Raw genomic sequence first — 19,339 nt, forward strand, 5'->3', positions numbered from 1 at the left:
CTATTATCCAACTACTTGAGTATATTGACTGAGCAACATTATTTACTTCTATACAGATATTTTCTAGACTGACATATACTGGATATTGTTTTTATTGCTTTACTTCTAAGAACAGCTGTGGGCAGTTACACCATAAGGATGTGCAGTTGTTAAATGTGAGAAAGAGGTGAGGAGATGCTCATAATGTGGCACAGTTAGACAGCTGTTTTTAGAGAGCAAGGCACACTGAATCACCAAGCAGTGCTGTTGGGAAAGTGCTTCATCAGCCAAAACATTTTAAAAGGCCAAAGCTGTGGGTGTAATGTCTTGGGTACTTGCGTGCATGTAGATGTGCAACAAAAAGAAATTTCAATTGCAAATTTCCCTCTTGGAACATCGAAAAAAGTGATGTCTGGATGTTTCTACCACATGGCGTAAAGCACATTGTGTTAAAGTTTAAAGGTCTTGTGCAGGCCGCTTTCACAGAGAAAAAAAAACGACCATATGGGTGGAGCTTATTACCAGTCCCTTCACGATTTCACGGGCTGGTTTTGTGATTGCTTCTCTAAAAACTTGCGGTGCATGCTGCAATGTTTATAGGTGTTTTTTTTGTGATGAAATCGGACAGGAGGGCATTGCTGAGGGACCGTGAGGCTCTCCACCTGCTCTCTCTGCCTGTATAGCATGAGCTAAGACAGCTCAACGTGATCATCTCTAATTTTATTTTTCCTCTTGGGCAGAAGCCTGACAGCAGCAGTTAACATCCAACACTGAGCCATTAATGCTGGCAAAAAAACAACTCGACTCTGTTGTTAAACCTCTTTAATAACCGTTTGGTAACATTAGCTGTGTGATGCTAACAGTTAGCCCTGTCACTGTGTGTGTATGCTCCTGTCAGAGCCACAGAGCTGTAGTCCCACAGCAGGTAGTCTCATGGTAAACAGCGAGACAGAGAGGGGCTAAGTGAATCAATATGCCGTGTGCAGCTCTGCAATGAAGATGAAGAGATTTTACCCACTTTAAATGGTGAAATTCGCTGAAAAGTTGCGGTGAATTTGCAGGGGTTGGCTGAATTTGCCTTAACAGTTGCGATCGTAGCATCATGACATCCTGGAGGGACTGTATCACAACCCACATTTACCTTTGTTGTAAGGTGGTGCCCTCTCGTGGCCATAGTATTTATCACAGGAGCAGAAGAGGAAGTGAGGTGACGTGTAAAAAGTGGCAAAGTCCTTCTAATCTTGTATAAGATGGAAGACATCCCTAAAGGGTGGGAGGGTGGTGGTGGATGTGTCAACAAGCACAGAACTTTCACCCAGGAGACCAGTGTTCATGATCTGAAGTCAACATTGACTTCCTTTAAGAGCAATGCAGCAGAGGATGCTAGTAGCTGTAGCATACTACGCTAGTGACGTATGTGACGAGACATGTGAGGAGATGTATGTGACAAAACGTATGTGACGAGATGTATGCGATGTTAGGTATGCGGTTAGGTATGTGATGAAAAGTATGTGACGTCTACCACGAAACATATGAGACGTTACATTAATAACAAAAGTACTTATTTAAAGCCGAACTATGATGTTTTTCCTAAACCTAACCACAAAGTTTTATAGTGTAGCGATGACCATTTCATAATCATTGAAGATGTGTTAAAAAATGCGACAATTGAGACGGTAATACCATTTCAGGGTAGTTCGTTTATTTGTTTTGACAGTCAGTTGAAATCAACCAAGTTGGTCATTTAGGTATGAGAGACCATTGTCTAGTCTGTAGTATTTAGTGTTATCTAGCAGTGAGGTTGCAAAAACTTCTCCCATATGTGCCAAGCATGTAGGAGAACTACAGTAGCCAATGTTAAAAAAGGTAAATGTCCTATCTAGAGTCAGTGTTTGGTTTGTCCGTTCTTATTTTCAGGTGATTATAAACTAATGAAAACATAATTATGAACACTACTCCATTTTTGCCAATATATCCCCCTAAATCCAACATACTAGACCTTCAAGCATCTAAGTACTGCAATGTTAGCTTCAAAACAGAAACAGGTAATTATAAAATGATCAATATTATGTTTCATAATATCATGACACTGTTCAAAGTCCAGCCAATCGGCTTTGTGTCAATCTTCATGCACCAACGAATTTAATTGAGCTCTAATAAATCACCACCACAGTGAAATTCTCCCGATGAAAGGTGAGTCATGATAGAGAGGTAAACAAAAGCAGCAAAGGGCTTTGGATAATGGCTGCCTGGCTCGTCTGTTTATTGAGATAAAAGCAGAGATTTCTCCTCTGAGCTTCAGACAGGTGTGTTTCCTCTGCAGACAGAGGCACCCAAGGGACACTCGACGAGAGAGCAAATCAAACTGGTCTAAACCACAATTTTAGAGAAAAACACTGCAATTCAAACACCCCAAGTTTTCTCTTCCCCGTCTTTACCTTATTTTCAGTTTGTAAGCGTTGTGTTTTGAAATTAATGAGTATCATATGGAGAACTGTATGAGGCTCTTTCATGTAGAGCACGCTGGAAAGCTCATTTGCAAATGTTTGCGTTAATGATTCTGATATATTTAGGCAGCTGAGGCAGGGGGCAATTTCCCTAATGCTTGTGTGGTTAATGGTCTCTGCCTGCTCTGCTCTGACAGACGTTTGTAGATACTCAGACACGGCTTGTCTTTGTCCCTAAAGTCTGATTCAAGTGTCAGCTGAGCCACGCTGATGACAGTTCAATTCTTCAAGCCTGACTTTAATACAGTATGCCAAGAAGTGAAGTGAAACTGATGGTTGTTGTAGACTTTCCAAGAAGTCCTTTACACCGGTCTAAGCATCTCGTCAGACAACCCTGTCTCCTATAAATATATATTTACTTACAGAGTGCTGTGCTTGAACCCACATATTCACAGCGTTATTGACATCCTGTCAGTGCTGATTGAGATCTCGTCAAATAGATTTGAGACTTGGAGAAAAACCCAAACAGCATGAAATGTCAAGTCAAGTCCCACCTGTAATGATCATTCAATACACACATTTACATCTCAATGGATCGGTTTAAAGGGACAGTTCGCCACAAAACCAAAAAAACATACTCTCCCCTTACCTGTATTCTCTATCTAGATTTTTTTGGTGTGAGTTCCCGAATGTTGGAGATATCAGCCATAGAGATGTCTGCCCTCTCCCCAAAATAATGGCTACTCAGGATAATCAACGGGCCTTGTTGTGAGCAGTTCATATAGGAAGAAGCCATCTACGCCAAACTGGAACAACCATCGTTAAACAGAGGAGGTGACCTAAGACACCACTTAATATCCACCTATAATGCAGTCCTGGGATCCCTCCCCAGACAACTTTACACCCATTCTCACCTGGAGCCAAGCTACACTTGCCAAACATATCACCATGCAGAACAAAGTGTGTCTCCTGCTAGCTCACCTAGCATCACTGAGCAAGCTAATGTTACAGCTCCGCCGAGAAGGACACCATTAATGTTTACGTCTCACGCTGTTATGAGCCTCTTGTTCATGAGTAGATGCACTCTTCCTTCAGCACAGTGATACGGTTGGTGGGTGTAGTTTGATGAAAAGAAAATAGTTCCTACATGCTACATGCTTGAGTAAGCAGGTCATGATTTCTGGAAAGAGACATTGTTGTTGAGTTTTTCAAATTTGTTTTTTGGCACTTTGAGCACCACAAAGCTGAGTGTCATCTAGTTCCATTATCCTGTAGAGAAGGCAGACATCCCTTCAGCCGATATCTCCAACACTCTGCAACTCACACCACAACAATCAAGACTGATAAACAGCACTACAGGTAAGAGGAAAAATATGTGTTTGTGATTTTGTGGTGAACTGTCCCTTTAAGCTACAGCTAATAGGAACTCCAGTTTGCCACATTGCATCAAAGCTTCTCCTCTTTCATGTCCTTCTTGGCCTGTGTGTTTATCATGTGAGAGTCTCAAAATTAATGAAGTAATTGTGCACAAGCTATCAAATTATGATTGTGTAATAACACTCACAACACCCCTGATGACATGTTGCAAAGCATCATGTGGCTTCCTCCCATGCTGTAGTGTTCTAATGAGTTCCCTTAGCGTTGCACCACACTGCGTTGTTTTGCATTGTCTTGTCTAATTTCCCCGCTGTTACTGAACGGCTCAGTAAGGAGCTGGTATCTGTAGTCATCACACTGCGGTTTTTATCTAATAAGAAGAGAGGAGAGCAAACAGTACCTGCCGCTCGGTTTAATGAGTTGATGGGCTGATAAAACACCTCACTGATGGCACTCACTTGCATATCTGTCCAACACGATAGCTGCAAATCTATCCTTGTCTCGATGGCATGTTCAGAAGGAAGGTCAAATTTGTTTATCTTTCTAAAAGCTTTATCTTCTTGTGCCAGCCTCCGTTTATATGATACTGTTTATGAAATTCAAATTAATTCCTTCCTTTCACACAAAACATACATTAAAAATATAAAAATCTTGGAGCTTCTCTGCAGCCTGGATTTCAAACGCTGTTATCATTTCATAAAGGTCAATATCTTTTGAAATAATTAACAGATGTGATTAGTTTTAATGCAATAATGTTACCGTGAAATGAAAGAACTCGTTACAACTACGAGCAGCAAAAGAGGAAAACAAAAATGGCGAGCAGGTTGAGCAGTATTTTCTATCAGACATGGGGTTGTGGCTTAATTTAACTATAAATAATTAACCATCCTCCAGTCAGAGACGCAGACTCAATAATTTTATGCCTTAATTAATCACCAGAGAATGTTCCATTGTTGGTGCATTTAATTGCTGTTGAACTACTGGAATGAGACAATGCGCTACATTAATTAATACCAGCTATCAGTGGTCAGATTTGCCCTCAGCAACTTTGTAAACAAACCCTGTCCAAAGACAATTTGCTGACATCGAACAATCAAGATTTATGATTCCCCGCCTGCAAACTGGTTTGTTAATTAAGCCAAATACATCCCCCACACATAGGTCTGTAAAATGCATATGCAAAGCACTAAATGCTATCGCTTGATCAATGTCAAAAAGCCATTATTTAAATTTCTAGGAATGGTTCTGGTTGCTCCGTCATCCTCGTTCCCTCACATGGCCTTCGCAGCCCATTTAAGCAAGTCTTTTAATAAAATTTGGCTCCCCGGCTCTTTATTAAAGCGCTCCAAATTTAAATCTTGATTCTGAAAGGTCAGAGCTGAATATTTTCTCAGGGACAGCCCTTCATAAAAGCGGGAGAGCGCTAAATGACAAGGTCCCATGACTCAAAGAGGAGATACCCTCTGACACCATGCAATTAGTTTCAATAGTATGAAACCACTGGGCGTGTAAACAAATTTAATACATAAATCTCTCCTTCTCAAATTTCTAAAAGGGACCTTGTTAATTAAACTATCATGGTCAATGAATGTGCAAGGGGTGTAAAATTAATTTTTATGTGAACTTGCAATTACAGGGATTGAGAAGCTAGTCCATTATAACAGTATCTCGTTTGAAAAAGGATGTAGCTAGAAGCATTTCATGATTCAGTGTAATCATCATTTGACCTCCAGAAAAAAATAGGGTTTTTCTTTCCACCTATAGCTTTACTGATAAGGGCCAATTATATGGCACAACATCAAGAAGGTCAAATTAAAGGGCCTACAGTAAATTTAGATAACGAAAAAATATTAAAGGCAATACACTGTGACTTTAAATGTAATGAGAGAAGGGAGAGATTAAAAACAACAACAACAAATAAAGGTGCCCGGCACTGATGGGTGGATGTATTTTAGATATGAGCTGGCAACTAAAGGGCGCTTGTTTTTACTGAGCTATCACTGCCTTTCCTGCCGGTACAGTGCCACAAAAAATGGCTGGTTTTTTTACAGAAACATTGTTGCGCTTCCTGCCAGGAAAAACGCTTGTTTTTTACCAAGGCATCGCTGCCTTTCCTGCCAAATGGTGTCATGAAAAGCAGCTGTTTTTTTTTTTTTTTACCAGGACATCGCTATTCCTGTCGGGATAGAGCCACAAGAAGAGGTTGTTTTTTACCAAGACATTGCTGCATTTCCTGCGGGGATAGTGCCACACATCGCTATTCCTGCTGACATAATGCCAGGAAAAGCGACTTTTCTTTACCAAGGCATTGCTGCATTTCCTGCCACGACAGTGTCACAAAAAGTGGCTGTTTTTTTACTAAGGCATTGCTGCATTTCCTGTCAGGATTGAGCCATGCAAAGCAGTTGTTTTTAACTGAGACATTGCAGCATTCCTGCCAGGATAATATCACAAAAAGAGAGTACTGTAAGCCAACACATGATCTTTTCCTAACCATGACCAAGAGGGGTTTTGTGCCTAAACCTAAGCAAACATTGTACATTGTTGTTGAGACGTAAAAAGGCATAGTAACATAATGTAACATATCCCTGGTTTGCAGACGTATAATGGCAACATTTATCCCGGGGATTGGGATGCACAAGAATGCACTGAGGCAGGTGCAGAGCCCCCCCCCCCCAATACTACAGACTCATTGTGTACGGTACTAATAGTATTGGTACACTGTTATTTTGTTTTCAGTTAGTTTACAAGGAAATTATACAGTTTATATGCCACGCTGCGATTTGGGATGCCTCTGCCAATTAAACAAAAAAATGTTTTTCCAAAGATTTCTTTTGTGTGTTTGATTGTTTTTCAAGATTATTCTGCAGCTATCCTACTACCATCTGCAGTGTGTTTTTTGGTTGTTTTTTTTGCAGCTGTGGGCATCTCTGTTTCTTGGGTGCTTAGGTGCATTGCTGTGTGGCACATAACTGTACATAAAGAATACATAACAATTACCTGTGTGGAATTAGTACGTACTATGCAAGTGGGGCACTTGTGTTTATTTACAGCTGGGACATCTTGGGGTGTCTCTTCTTGTAAGTTCAAACATTTAAAGACAAGAAAGCCAGGACAGAGAGACATAATGGCTCATAACCACGAGACAAACGATGGTCAAAATAATCCTTTCAATCTGAATATTTCTCTCATTCAAATTAATTAAATCAGGCCCAAGCAGCAAAGGACTTCTACAGACAGTCTCAAAACAATGAGGGAGAAAAGAAAGGAAGGGATGAGCAGCAGTTGATGAAATTAAACACACACACACACATACGCACACACATTAAGTGATGAGAGACTTTCCCAGAGCTCCAAATTAAAGCTGATGGCCATAGAAACCTTGTAATCACTTGTGGTGCCAATTTGCTGCAGAGAGAAAGGAGAGCAGAGGAGCAGATGTGTGCCAGAATACCTTAGGATGATTTCTTAATAGCTTCATAAATCCATTCATGCATCACAGGCGTACCAACACTACTGTCAGCCTGCTGCGAGGCTCGGTGCCACATGCCTTTAAGCACCTGCTACACAAACACCAGTTAGCTGGCCGACATATTTCTCTTTGTTACGGTCACCCTGCCGATGCAACTGGCAATAATTAGAAGTTATTTTGGTTGTTGGAGCTTTACTATGCCTGATGGAAAATGATGGAGACTGTGGTTCTTAATAGAGTTTGCAAGACAACAAAGTCGTGAAAGTGCTGATGCCGTGTATTTCTCCTTTCATTTGTGTTTAGCCCTTCTCAGTGTCTTGCCTCCACAGGGACTTAGCCAGGCTGCTCAGCTGGCTATACCTCACAGCTGTGGCCATGCACACTCTCAGTTAATTACAGGACCACTTCTGTATGACTGCGCAGTCAGCAGGTTCACTCCGCAGTTATTGTGAGGGGTGGGCGAACTAAGCCTCAGAGTTCCACTCATTATCTGCTCAGCGCTCACTTGTTACTGGGGTCTGCTGCGCTGGTGTATGCCACCCCCTGTCAGTAGAGTCAGGTACTGATTACTGATTGTATATTTTCTTTATACATAAAACTGCTTATATGTTGTACCTATATTGGTTAGATTTTATGGTTGATTATTTATTATCTCTTATATCCGTGCCTTTGTAAATATGTGTGAAGTTTTAATAGGGTGCACCATTAGATGATGACGTATTTGCAAGTTTGTTCTGGCTGCAAAAAGACAATAACACTCTTGAATCTTGAAACACAAAGTAAAACATTTTATTTTGATAACTGATAGTCAACGAAGAGATGCATAACCAAGCACAGAATTTCATTTCCATAAATTACATAAATGGCATTGACGATAACTGTCAGCATCTTCGGCGTGTTTCTTCTGCTCATCTTCACTGCAGCAAACCAGTGATTCAAAACATTTCCTGTGAAAGCAAAGCTACACTTAGATGCAGAGTAATGGATTCATTGTGAATAAAAGTAAGCAGGAGAAAATGTCATTTTGTTTCAGCTTGTTTGGGCAAACAAGTGCATACCTGCTCCAGATCTTTCTCCTCATTAATGTTAAAGGCAAGTTCCTGTCTCGCTCTCTCTGCCTGCAGCCAACAAAGTGAATGTACATATTTAAAGTCAAACAGGCATCAAAGCAAACACTAAAACTGCTTTGCTCCCTCTGCAATAATGTTGGTGGCACTGTAGTAGAATACATACAGATATTCAGCCCAGTCGCTAGAATAAAATGTTGGCATTGTACACTTATGCAAAATAAGAATATGTTATATTTGAATCTATGAGATGTATTTTATTAAAATTTCTAAAGTGATATAGTTCAGATTACAGTACATGTGTATCAGCTGATGGTGGATGGTGTAACACGTAAGTAAGATGGCTGTCAAGCAGTAGACCACTGCTCGAGACCAACAAACAACAAAAACAGGTAATTTTTAACAAGAGGCCGGGACATTTCCAGGTGTGTTTGTAGCAACCAAACCTGATATTTTTAAAGAGACGTGCTAACATTTCAAGGCATGTTTGTAGCAACCCAGTTAGATATTTTTCAACAAGAAGTCCAGACATTTGCAGCTGTTCGTAGCAACCAAACATGACATTTTTTAAAGAAACGTCGGGACATTTCAAGGCATGTTTCTAGTGGCAAAAGCAATTGTTTTTAAAAGAGATGTCAGGACATTTCCAGGTGTGTTTGTAGCTGTGAAAAAGGGTATTTTTTAATGAGATGTTGGGACATTTCCAGCAGTGTCTGAAGTTACAAGAGTGATAATTTTTAACAAGAGGTCGGGACATTTCCAGCAGTGTTTTTAGCAACCAAATTAGGTATTTTTTTATGGGAGGTCAAGACATTTCCAGCAGTGTTGTTTCCAGCAGTGATGTAACAAGAAAAGCATGCATTTTTTTTAATGAAGAAGTCCAGATATTTCCAGCTGTTTGTAGCAACCAAACCGGGTATTTTTTTTAACGAGATGTCGGGTCATTTGCATTATGTTTGTAGCAACTAATGGGTATTCTATTATCAAGAAATCGGGACATTTCCAGTTGTGTTTGTAGCAACCAAAGTGGGTTTTTTTTAACAAGAGGCTGAGACATTTCCAGCTGTGTTTGAGAAACCAAACTGGGTATCTTAAACAAGAAGTTGGGACATTTCCAGCCGTGTTTATAGCAACCAACCCAGTATTTTTTAACATGAGGTCGGGACATTTCCAACCATGTTTGTAGCAACAAATGCGGGTATGTTTTGACAAGAAGTGGGGACATTTTCAGCTGAGGTTGTAGCAACAAAAGCAGGCATATTTTGACAAGATGTTGGGACATTTCTGGCCGTGTTTGTAGCAACCAGACGGGATATTTTTTAACAAGAGCTTAGACATTTCCAGCCATGTTTGGAGCAACCAAACTGGCTTTTTTAACAAGTTGGGACATTTTCAGCTGTATGTGTAGTGGTCAAGTCAAACCAGGTATTTTGAGTCAAACGTTATCACAACACATAATTGAAAATTGAAAAAAGAAACAGTTACAAGTTGTGACATATCTGCCACACACAAAATGCACAAATGTAACATACCCATGATCTGCAGAAATGTACAATGCCATCATTCATGCTAGCAATTGGGTTGGGATGTCAGAGGCAAGCTTAAGCCAAAGTAACCATAGAGTGATCCTCAAAACAATCACATACTAGAGAGTTACATTATGGTTTACGGTTTTACTGAACTGTGCACATTTAAGTCAAGGTGTCCACCAGTTTTTAAAGAGACACTTTGTTTTATTTATTTTAAAGTTTGCAGCATTGTTTCCATATTAGTTGTGTTTTAAATCATGTTAAAGACAATGTATGTCCTGTCAGATGCGTACAAAGTTGCCTGCGCTTATCAGGCAGTAGGAGAAGACAAAATCAGGCACACAGCATATAATGTACAGCGTGACCTTGATGTAACTTACAACTTTGTTTGCTGTCGCACTTAATGTGTCACAAAACCTGTGTGATATTTCTGTTTACCCTTGTTGAACCAGATAAGGCGACAAAAGCTGTGCTAAAAGAGGAATTTGGTACTTGGAAAATAAATCTTGCTTTTCTACTCGTCTTAATCTCTCCCTGTATCCCTAACCTGAGAACCTTTGAACAGCAGGTGTTTGTATGTGATGTTATGAAAAGGATTTGTATGATAAGGTTATTTTATACAGTGGGGGCCTACCTCTGGGGAGACTTGCCACTCTCCAGAGGTCTGCTGAGCAAACACAATGGCATCGTGGACAGAAAGGAAGAGATTACTGCGGGCAATATTGCCGTCATCAAAAGCTCCTCCGGCCTCCAGTTCTTCGTACACCTGGGCTGCAAGCGGCAAGACGACAAATATCACACAAGGACTTGAACACAGTGAAAAAACGTACTTTGCCTTGACATCCCTGTGCTGTTTAAAGAAAAAAATGCTACTATATTTGCCAAGAAAAGAAAATTCATAACAGTAATCAATCATGACAAATTACGATTACTGTGCGTCAAACCTAAATCTTTATCTCACTAGGAAACAGAAGTCACGTGCTATCTATGACAGGTTTAAAGATTTAATCTCTGACTTACAGTTGTACACTCACTCTACCAGTGTCCTTCACAGCGATATGGATTTAATGTTGAATGAATGACTAGGTCTCCGTTTCCATGCCAACTGTTCAGCAGAGCCAACAAGTGTGAAATGCACTTAAGTCATTTAAGATTTTACCTTGAACATTCGCCAGGTATAGTTTAATGCCCAGCATTGTGTAGCTTGAGTTCATCTGTGTGGAGAAAGACAAAGAGAAGACTGTTCATGGACAGGTTGGAAAAATTATGATCGTATACAGCCATACTAAAATTCTCTTATAATAAAAAGCTTCAGTAGAGAATGCCTGGATTTAATCTCCCAAACCAAAGAACGTTTTTGTCAAAAAAGGTTCAATATTTGATGTGTACAGAAAAAAGAACCTTTTATGTTTTAGGGGTTCTTTGACTTGCGGATAGACTTGGAGAGGAGAGCAACAGAATTGTGAATCTTTTTTAGACATTACTTTTGCATTTTATCTGGCTCTGTGTGTCAGCATGAACATTTTAACATTACACACTGAAATGTTGAATGATGCTCTGATTGAGCTTGTATCAGTTAACTCAAAGAAATAATTTACCCCCCAACATTACCATTTGTGTATCAACACTGAATCGCAACATTGAATTTGTGTTTAATTTGTTCTCGCATGTCTCTGGTGAACGAAGAATCCAAAAAAATTCTTGATGAATTGAAGTAAAAAGGGGTCTGCGAAACAGACCCAGTCAGCAAAACATATATATTAAAACATCCGTTTACAAACTGAAACACAACTCGTGCTGCATATCCAAGTCTTATCATTCAGCCATATGCTCAGTACATCCCAAACAGAAAGCTGTCTCTGACTGGGCACTGAACTACAAGTGAAACTCTCTTCAAAGCCAGACTCACAAGCGTACCAACACTACAAAGCAGTAATTTTACATCTCTGACCTGGAGCTGCTGGTCGACCACTGCCTCAATCGATTTGTTTCTTTGTGTTATTGTGTGACTTTGGTGTTTTAAAGGGTTAGTTCGGATTCAGCAAAGTCACACAATAACACAAATAAACTAGTGATTAAGGCACCAGTGTTGGACCAGCAGCTATTGATTTCAGCGAGGTACAATTACTATTTTGCCAGTACAGTCTGGCACAGAAGAGAGCATAGACAACTTTCACTTTCTGTTCAGTTACATGTCGGACATTTTGATATAATGCACTGGAAATTAAGATTTTTCAGTTTTTGGATTCTTTGTTCACTGTGGAGGCATTCGAGAAAAAAACAGTTTTCCTTATGAATTAAACATAACACAAGGTGAGTGATATAAAACTGGAAATGTTCGTTTAAACATCACTTAAGTGTCAGTTAAAGCTAGCTATTAGCTTAAAAATCATCAACATAAACCACTGCACACTGAACTTAATTTTTGAAGAATGTTTAAGACAAAATAATAATTGATGTGCTTTTTGCTAATGATTAAAAACATCCAAATTATTCCCCTATAAATGTTGTATATCTTTATCATCATTATTCAAATCATTATCATCGTCATTTTCGTCTTTCCATGCTTATAAAGAACCCAGATAGTTCTAAAAAATATTTCAACCACTTGTCCTGAGAGAGAATCTAGTATTGCAAACAAGCCTCTAACCTTTATCAACACTTTGATGCCCATGAGGTCTATGAAGCAGACTCCTGCCAAGTCGAGGATGAGGGTGTGGAAGGGCATGGGCTGGGACTCCAGTGTGACAGCAGAGGGACTGGCCGGCTCTTGGTCCGGCGCCTGCTCGCCCAGCTCTATGTCACTACAGCGGAAGTTGACATAGCTGGTGGGAGGTTCAGCTTTGCTGGCACTGCCATCGCTCATATCAAAGTCATTTTGCAGTTCAAGCTGAGATATGGTCTAGATTTAGAGGAAATACACAGAGGAAGGTGCACAGAAAAGGTCACGGGTTGTACTTCAAATATTTGTAAGCTAACTGGTAGAAACATGACCCATTTACGGTTTGTTTCTAGCTATGAGCTGTTAGGTCAAACAAGTGTCATGATATAAACTTGATCCCACCTGAGCTTTCATGTTAACCAAAGAGCTGGGTTTCCTCCTTCTTGTCTCCTTGTCCTTCTTCTCCTCCTTCTCTTTTTCCTTCTGTTCCTTCTTTAAGAACTTCCTCTTGGCCAGGATGAGTTTGCCAGGGTCCAGTCCGGTCTAGACACAAATATGCCTATACATTAACACACATATGTCACATAATTCAAACCTTAAATGACAGCAAAGCAGGTATTTTTATCGCCGTACCTTTCTGATGACCCTCTGTCGAAATATTTCAGCATTTGCAAAATAGAGTGGTGAGCAATAGTTCACTATTTTCACACCTGTTATTGACACGACCTGCAGAGAGAATAAAAAGATTAGATGTACTTCCTCTTAGATTGTGTGTACTAACAAAAATACACACAGATATTTTGTTTTCATACCTTGCTGTACACCTTCGGGTTTTTGTAGATATCTGTGTCCATGATCTGAGCCATTGCTGAACCATTACGACTACAGGGAACACATTATTAAAATGAGCAGTACATTTATTACACCTCACACTCTGCTGCTTTATCTCTTTTTTTAAATTTTGGATAAAAATATAGTGTTTGCTCACAACTGTGTCTTGAATATCACAACCAGGATGGAAAAGCCCACTCCGATAGCAACTCCATACGGCAAGCTGAGAAAAAACGTGGCCAAGAATGACACAACCCACACACACTGGAAGAGAAAGAACAATAGAATGAGATAAAACATGGACAAAAAACAGACATCACATTGTGCTGCAATATTGCATCCAAGGCTTCAACTCACACAGTCCAATTTGCTCTTCTTCCACAAGTAGTAGGGATCAGAGAGCTGGAGGAGTGTGTTCTTCAGGTTGACTGCAATCAAGGCTCCGAGCACTGACTGTGGAAACCAAGATTACTTATATTTATAATCATGCCTGGATTTTTTTGTCTAATTTCTGAAGTGTCGTACTCATTTGTTCACCTACCTTTGGAAGTGGTTTTAGGAAGGCTCCAAGTGCAAGCATGGTTACCATTACGACCAGCATCACACAGAAACTGGCAAACTATGAGAGAGCAGCAACAGAGGTGCGGATGTTAGTAGCTTCCTTGTAGGTCACATTGATTCTCATTAAACTGCACATCATAAATTACACAGTTAAAGTACTTTGGAGTGGTAATGCAGCACTCACCTGTGATGTTCCACCGGCATTGTCCACAGCCAGGGTCACAGACAGGGCACAGCAGATCACATGGATCTTAAAGAAGGACCCGAGGAAATTGCTGCAGCCAAGAGCCAACATTTCCTGCACAAGATCACGCATGTGGTCAGTGTTTAACCACTGACACCCAAGTCTGTGGAAGAAGTCTACCTGAGCATCTTAAGTACTAAACCTCTGTGGACATTTTTAAAAGAAATCTTAAGCCCACTTTAGACCAAAGATTCACAACGAGTTGAGTTGAAACAGGCAACTACCTGCAATGTGCTGTTCTGCAGCTTATAAAAACCTGCCAGTTCACACCAATGCAACTAGATGAGACAGTGTATCATCTCTCGGCAACAACTCTCTATACTTCTGTTCTGATTTGCAGCTTTTCAGGTTTATTTTGTGGCTGAATATAATTTGTAGCTTCTTAAAATATGAATGAGGATAGTGAGAGTGAGATACTGGCTACAGCTGCAATTGTAGTAGTGATTAAACGGTGAAAAAACAGAAACAAAACATGCATCAGATGGACTGTGTTCATAATAAATACACCACAATATTATAAATAACCGGCACCAATTAATCAGTCAGTGAGAATGTGTGTGTGAGGGGCAGCACATACAGCGAGCAGCAGCAGCAACCCACTGTCTGAGGATGGAAACAGAGGGCTCGGTGGGAGCGGATCACCTGCCACAGCAAGCGAACACACCGTCTGCAGTCATTTTGACTTGACCAGCGCACTTTACTACAAGCTGATTGGCTGTTGAAACAGGTGACGTGCTTTACTGAAACCAGCCGCCGGTGATTTGACCAGCTGAGTCATAGGTGACACCATCAGCCGAACTTGAGCAGTTCACACTGCTGCAGCTTTTCTCTGCAAGGTTCTAAAACAGTTTTGTCTCGTTGCAAATCTTTGGTCTTAGCTGGGCTTAAGACATATTTTTTTAGCCTGGAATTTACTTACGATGCCTCATTATTTGTTGCCTCAGTATTTCAGTCTTATCAACAACAACTTGTATTTATTTTACACATTTTTTGTTTATTACTGTAATTTCTAGATGTGCTGTTTCAATCTTGCTCTGTGAAGCACTTTAGGCTGCATGATTGTATGAAAGGTGCGATGTAAATAAAGTTGGATTGGTATTTACAAAATGGAATAACACATTTAATGTTGAACTAGTAAAAGATATGCAGTTTTCTACCTGGTTGGGATCCACGTCGTAGCCGTGCTTTGCTGCCAGTGTCCTGCCCATAGCCAGGTTGATGACATAACCAACGATTGCCAGGGAGAAAGCTGTGCTCAACATGTCTTCCCACTGACTCACTGTTGGCAGGATTGGTGCTGGGAATCTGAAAATAGAGACATCAATTATATCCAAACTGAATAATAATAAAAAAAATTGCTGCATCCATAACTTTAATTAATGAAACAACCATTGATTGTAGGTATGCTGATGTACTGTATGCTTTACCCCAAAGGAATTTCTCCCACTATGTCCATGTGATAGATCTCAGGTAGATGCAGAGGGCCTGAGATGGCTGTGGCCACCACCACCTGTGTCGAGCAGGAACAGGAATCAATCACCACTATCAACATTATACTGTGCTATGCCACGAATGTAGAAACACTACATGAAATTAAACAAACATTGAAGAAGTGCACTTTTGTGTACAGAAGGATATTAAGGCCAGGCATATAGGAAAAATGTGAGAGGAGGAAGACTGTTTTTTTATTTTGCATGTCCAAAATAAAGTTGAAATGTCTAGAATAAAGTCAACTCCTCTGGTCCATTAAATTGTCTGTATTGCTCCCAGGTGTAACCATCAATATCCTTTCATCTATCCATTGACCACTAGTTATTATAGTTTGCACGAGTGCAGCTACCTCTTCCAGGTTTGTGTGGTTTCTCCTGAACGGACACAATTCTCGGCACAAGTTTCCCATACCACACTGTGCTTCTGCACTAAGAGAGAAATTTGTTCGTTGTTACTAAAACTGATTCTTCTACCAATTCAAGTCCCCACGGCATTTTGCAGAGGCAGCCATGGACGCAGATTTATTCTAAAAGTTCTCTTGAAATGTCAGGTCAACATTTTGACTTAATTCTCGAAATGCTATTTCAACTTCATTCTCAACATTTCGACTTTATTCCTCAAATGCAAAAAAAAAAACATCTTCCTCGTAATTTTTATTCTTATGCCTGGTATTAAAACTGAAAGTCTGACTTTTTTCCTCAACATTTCATCTTAATTCTTGACATTTTGACCTTATTCTCCACACTGATTTTATTCTTGTGATGCACAACAAAAATATATGTTTTTTCCTCAATGTTTTGTCCCTTATGCCTGACTCAACATCAGAGAAACGGCAAACGACAGACTACTCACGATAATGATCTCCATAGGAATGGGGAAGGGCAGCTTGTGGCGGTAGCGTGCACTCAGCTCCTTCACTACCATCAGAACTACGCTGCTTACCAGAGCAAACACCAACGACGCTATGTTGGTATCTGGAAGGCCACCTATAATATCTACAAGAGTCTGTAACAAAGAATTAATATTATATTCTTTAATAAGAAAAACATTCAACCAGTCTTTTGATGTTTTTTAAACACAATACGAGGAATCACTTACATATATAACGGCCAGTGGACCACTGTAAGGTGGCACTTTGATGCCAAAGATATACTTGAGCACTGAGATGAGGATCTGTAATCCTGCAGCCGTCATGAAGCCTCTGACGAAGGATTCTGACAGATAGATGGCTACAAACCCAAACTGCATGAAGCCGAGGCCGATCTGCACAAACAGATGAGGTTCTCAATGTGTCACCTTGACATCAAAATGAACCTCTTTCATTTCTATCAAATTTCACAATAAAAGACTGAGCGTTTAGTGCTGAGTACCTGTATGATTGCAGTGAGACAGGCCAGAGTTCCAGATATTCCCAGGCGAACCTCGTTCATCACATCTGTGTCCACTACTGTGGCATTAAGAGTGGCATTGAAATGACTGAAGTCCGACTCTGGTGCCAGCCTAAGACACACGATTCCCACCATAATGCTGAGGACAGCAAACGTACCTAGATGTAGAAAGTAGTGTGTAACATCTATTTTCTTTGCCAAACTGCAAACTGGGCAGAGTTAGGCGGAGCGCATCTGATCTGCACTGTGCAGCTCTGGCAACTTATCACTGTCATCATATGAAATCGCTGCAGATAAATCACTCTGATTTACCTGGGACCATCTGGTGAGCAGTGCCCATGAAGAAATATGGGATGAGAGGGAAGAAAGAGGAATAGAGACCGTTGACAGGAGGGAGGTTTGCGAGGAGGGCAAATGCCATGCCTGGAAAGAACAGAAACCTTTTTATATCTGTCATATAAATCACGACAACATATAAAGAAAACACAAACACTGTGGTATATACTGGAGACAACACTGCTGCAACGAGCTTCAGTCAGTGTGTATTATACAAAGGCATCAGAGAGAGGAGAGTATCGAGTGACCTTGGGGAACCTGAATGGTGCCAGCGCTGACCCCGCTGATGACATCACACAGCAGGTTCTCTTTCACTTTGTACTTGGGGAGCCAGCTCAGAACGGGCAGATGTCTGAATAACAAGCCCTTCAGTCTCAACGCAGAGCATCTGACAGAAACAAACAAGGGAAACTCTTTGAAGAGCTCGGGTTTTCTGGTTGTTACTTTGGAAAAAGCCCGTAACACATGTCTAAACTTTATATTGAGTCATAGCTACAGGGCTCTCCGCCGTTTGATCACAACACAAAGCTTGTCAGAGGTAGAGTTTGTGTGATGGGAAGACATGTAGTTCGTGTTGACTGTGCGGCGAGATTGAAATTCAGTACCTGAAGAGTTTCTTCACTTTCTCTCCAACGGGGAATTGTCGACTCTTCTTGTCAAACTCTCTGTCAAAGTCTGGGAGGTTATACGCCGGCCTGTCAATCACATAACGTGGGTGGTCCTGGTGCATGGCTATTATAGCACATTGTGACACATTAAAACCATAGAAAGTTCTGTCTAATATTATGTCCTTTTGTCAGGGACTTACATTGTACTAAAATTAGCGATTAACCAAGTCAAGGTTGTGTCAATATAATTCTACTTAAACAGCAACACACTTGTTTACACACTTGATTTTTTACCCTTAAACAAAAACAAAATTTGAATTTTAAAGCTGGAGTTAAAAAACTCATACTCACTTCATCACATAGTAGTACATGACACAAATTATCTATGAGAAAAACCATGTTCCCCCACCTCCTCCTAGTGCTTATAATGGCATTTTGCACGTGAACGAAACCAATCGATCAGAGCAGAGTCTCTGATGCAGCTGTCAATCATGTAAACTACTGCTGTGAACTGTGGTCAAACTGTCAAACTAGGCAGCGCTGATTAACTATGAATCAAGACTCCGTGCATCTCGAGACCACCACCCCGGGCAAATAGCAGTGGCTTGAAGAAAATCCAAAGAACAAAGAGGCAACCATCTGAGTCACTCGTGAAATCACAAGACTCGGTGCAGGAAATGTGAGAGATGGAGTTTAACAGAGACGAAGCACAATACAAATGTCTGCTACTGTCAATCACTGAAGCTGTGGGTGGTAACTGTTAGAAACTGTCACTATCTCCTGACAGTAGTGCGAGACAAAAAAAGTCATGTTCCTCTGCCTCTTCGTAGTGCTTCTAATGGCATTTGCAACAATCTACAACACCTGAATGAAAACAACCAATCAGAGCCAAGGAGCCTCTGACACAGCTGTCAGTCATGTCAGTCACTGCTCATGTCAGAGCTGATCAAATATGAATCAAGTTTCTGTCACTGCATTGCCTATTTCTCACCTCAGAGGTCTTCAGAAGCATATTTTAGTGTACTGTTTAGCTGTAAAGTTCAAGTCAGTTCAATAGAACATTATTTATTAATTCATTCAATTTCCGTAACCGCTTATCCTGTTGGGGGTCACGGAGGGCTGGAGCCTATCCCAGCTGACACTGGGCAAGAGGCGGGTTGCACCCTGGACAGGTCACACAGGACTATCACTGTGAAGGAACAACGCTTACCACTGCACCACCGTCCCGCCAGAACTGACTTTATCACAAAGGAAATTCTTGTGCCAGAGAATGCTTCAACTTACAGTAACCACAATTTAACATTCACAACCAGAACAACCAGAACAACCAGTGGGTTCCCCAGGTCA

The 19,339-nt window shown here is 40.6% G+C and overlaps 1 protein-coding gene across 1 annotated transcript; it reads right to left on the reverse strand.

The window, feature by feature from the left end:
- Positions 1-8,102: 8,102 nt before the first annotated feature.
- LOC117258802 (solute carrier family 26 member 9-like) lies at positions 8,103-18,114 on the reverse strand. The gene is made up of 20 exons (XM_033629943.2): positions 17,990-18,114; positions 17,633-17,772; positions 17,361-17,471; positions 17,031-17,206; positions 16,759-16,923; positions 16,513-16,665; positions 15,597-15,679; positions 15,327-15,474; positions 14,110-14,223; positions 13,906-13,983; positions 13,722-13,817; positions 13,522-13,628; positions 13,346-13,415; positions 13,167-13,259; positions 12,936-13,076; positions 12,522-12,773; positions 11,031-11,085; positions 10,506-10,642; positions 8,334-8,393; positions 8,103-8,222 (listed from the first exon to the last, which is right to left on the reverse strand). The coding sequence occupies exons 1-20, from the start codon at positions 18,112-18,114 to the stop codon at positions 8,211-8,213; spliced, it is 2,316 nt and encodes a 771-aa protein (XP_033485834.1). The 3' UTR covers positions 8,103-8,210.
- Positions 18,115-19,339: the final 1,225 nt, after the last annotated feature.

Source organism: Epinephelus lanceolatus, chromosome 8 (assembly GCF_041903045.1).
Source record: "Epinephelus lanceolatus isolate andai-2023 chromosome 8, ASM4190304v1, whole genome shotgun sequence".
Lineage (NCBI taxonomy): Eukaryota > Metazoa > Chordata > Actinopteri > Perciformes > Serranidae > Epinephelus > Epinephelus lanceolatus.

Bases quoted from the DNA above. Each gene is read 5' to 3' on its own strand.
- LOC117258802 (XM_033629943.2), bottom strand. From the start codon at position 18,114: ATGCACCAGGACCACCCACGTTATGTGATTGACAGGCCGGCGTATAAC. The intron at 17,773-17,989 runs GTACTGAATTTC...TGTTTCTGTCAG, and splicing joins AAAGTGAAGAAACTCTTCAG to ATGCTCTGCGTTGAGACTGA. The intron at 13,416-13,521 runs GTGAGCAAACAC...TGTTCCCTGTAG, and splicing joins GTGATATTCAAGACACAGTT to TCGTAATGGTTCAGCAATGG.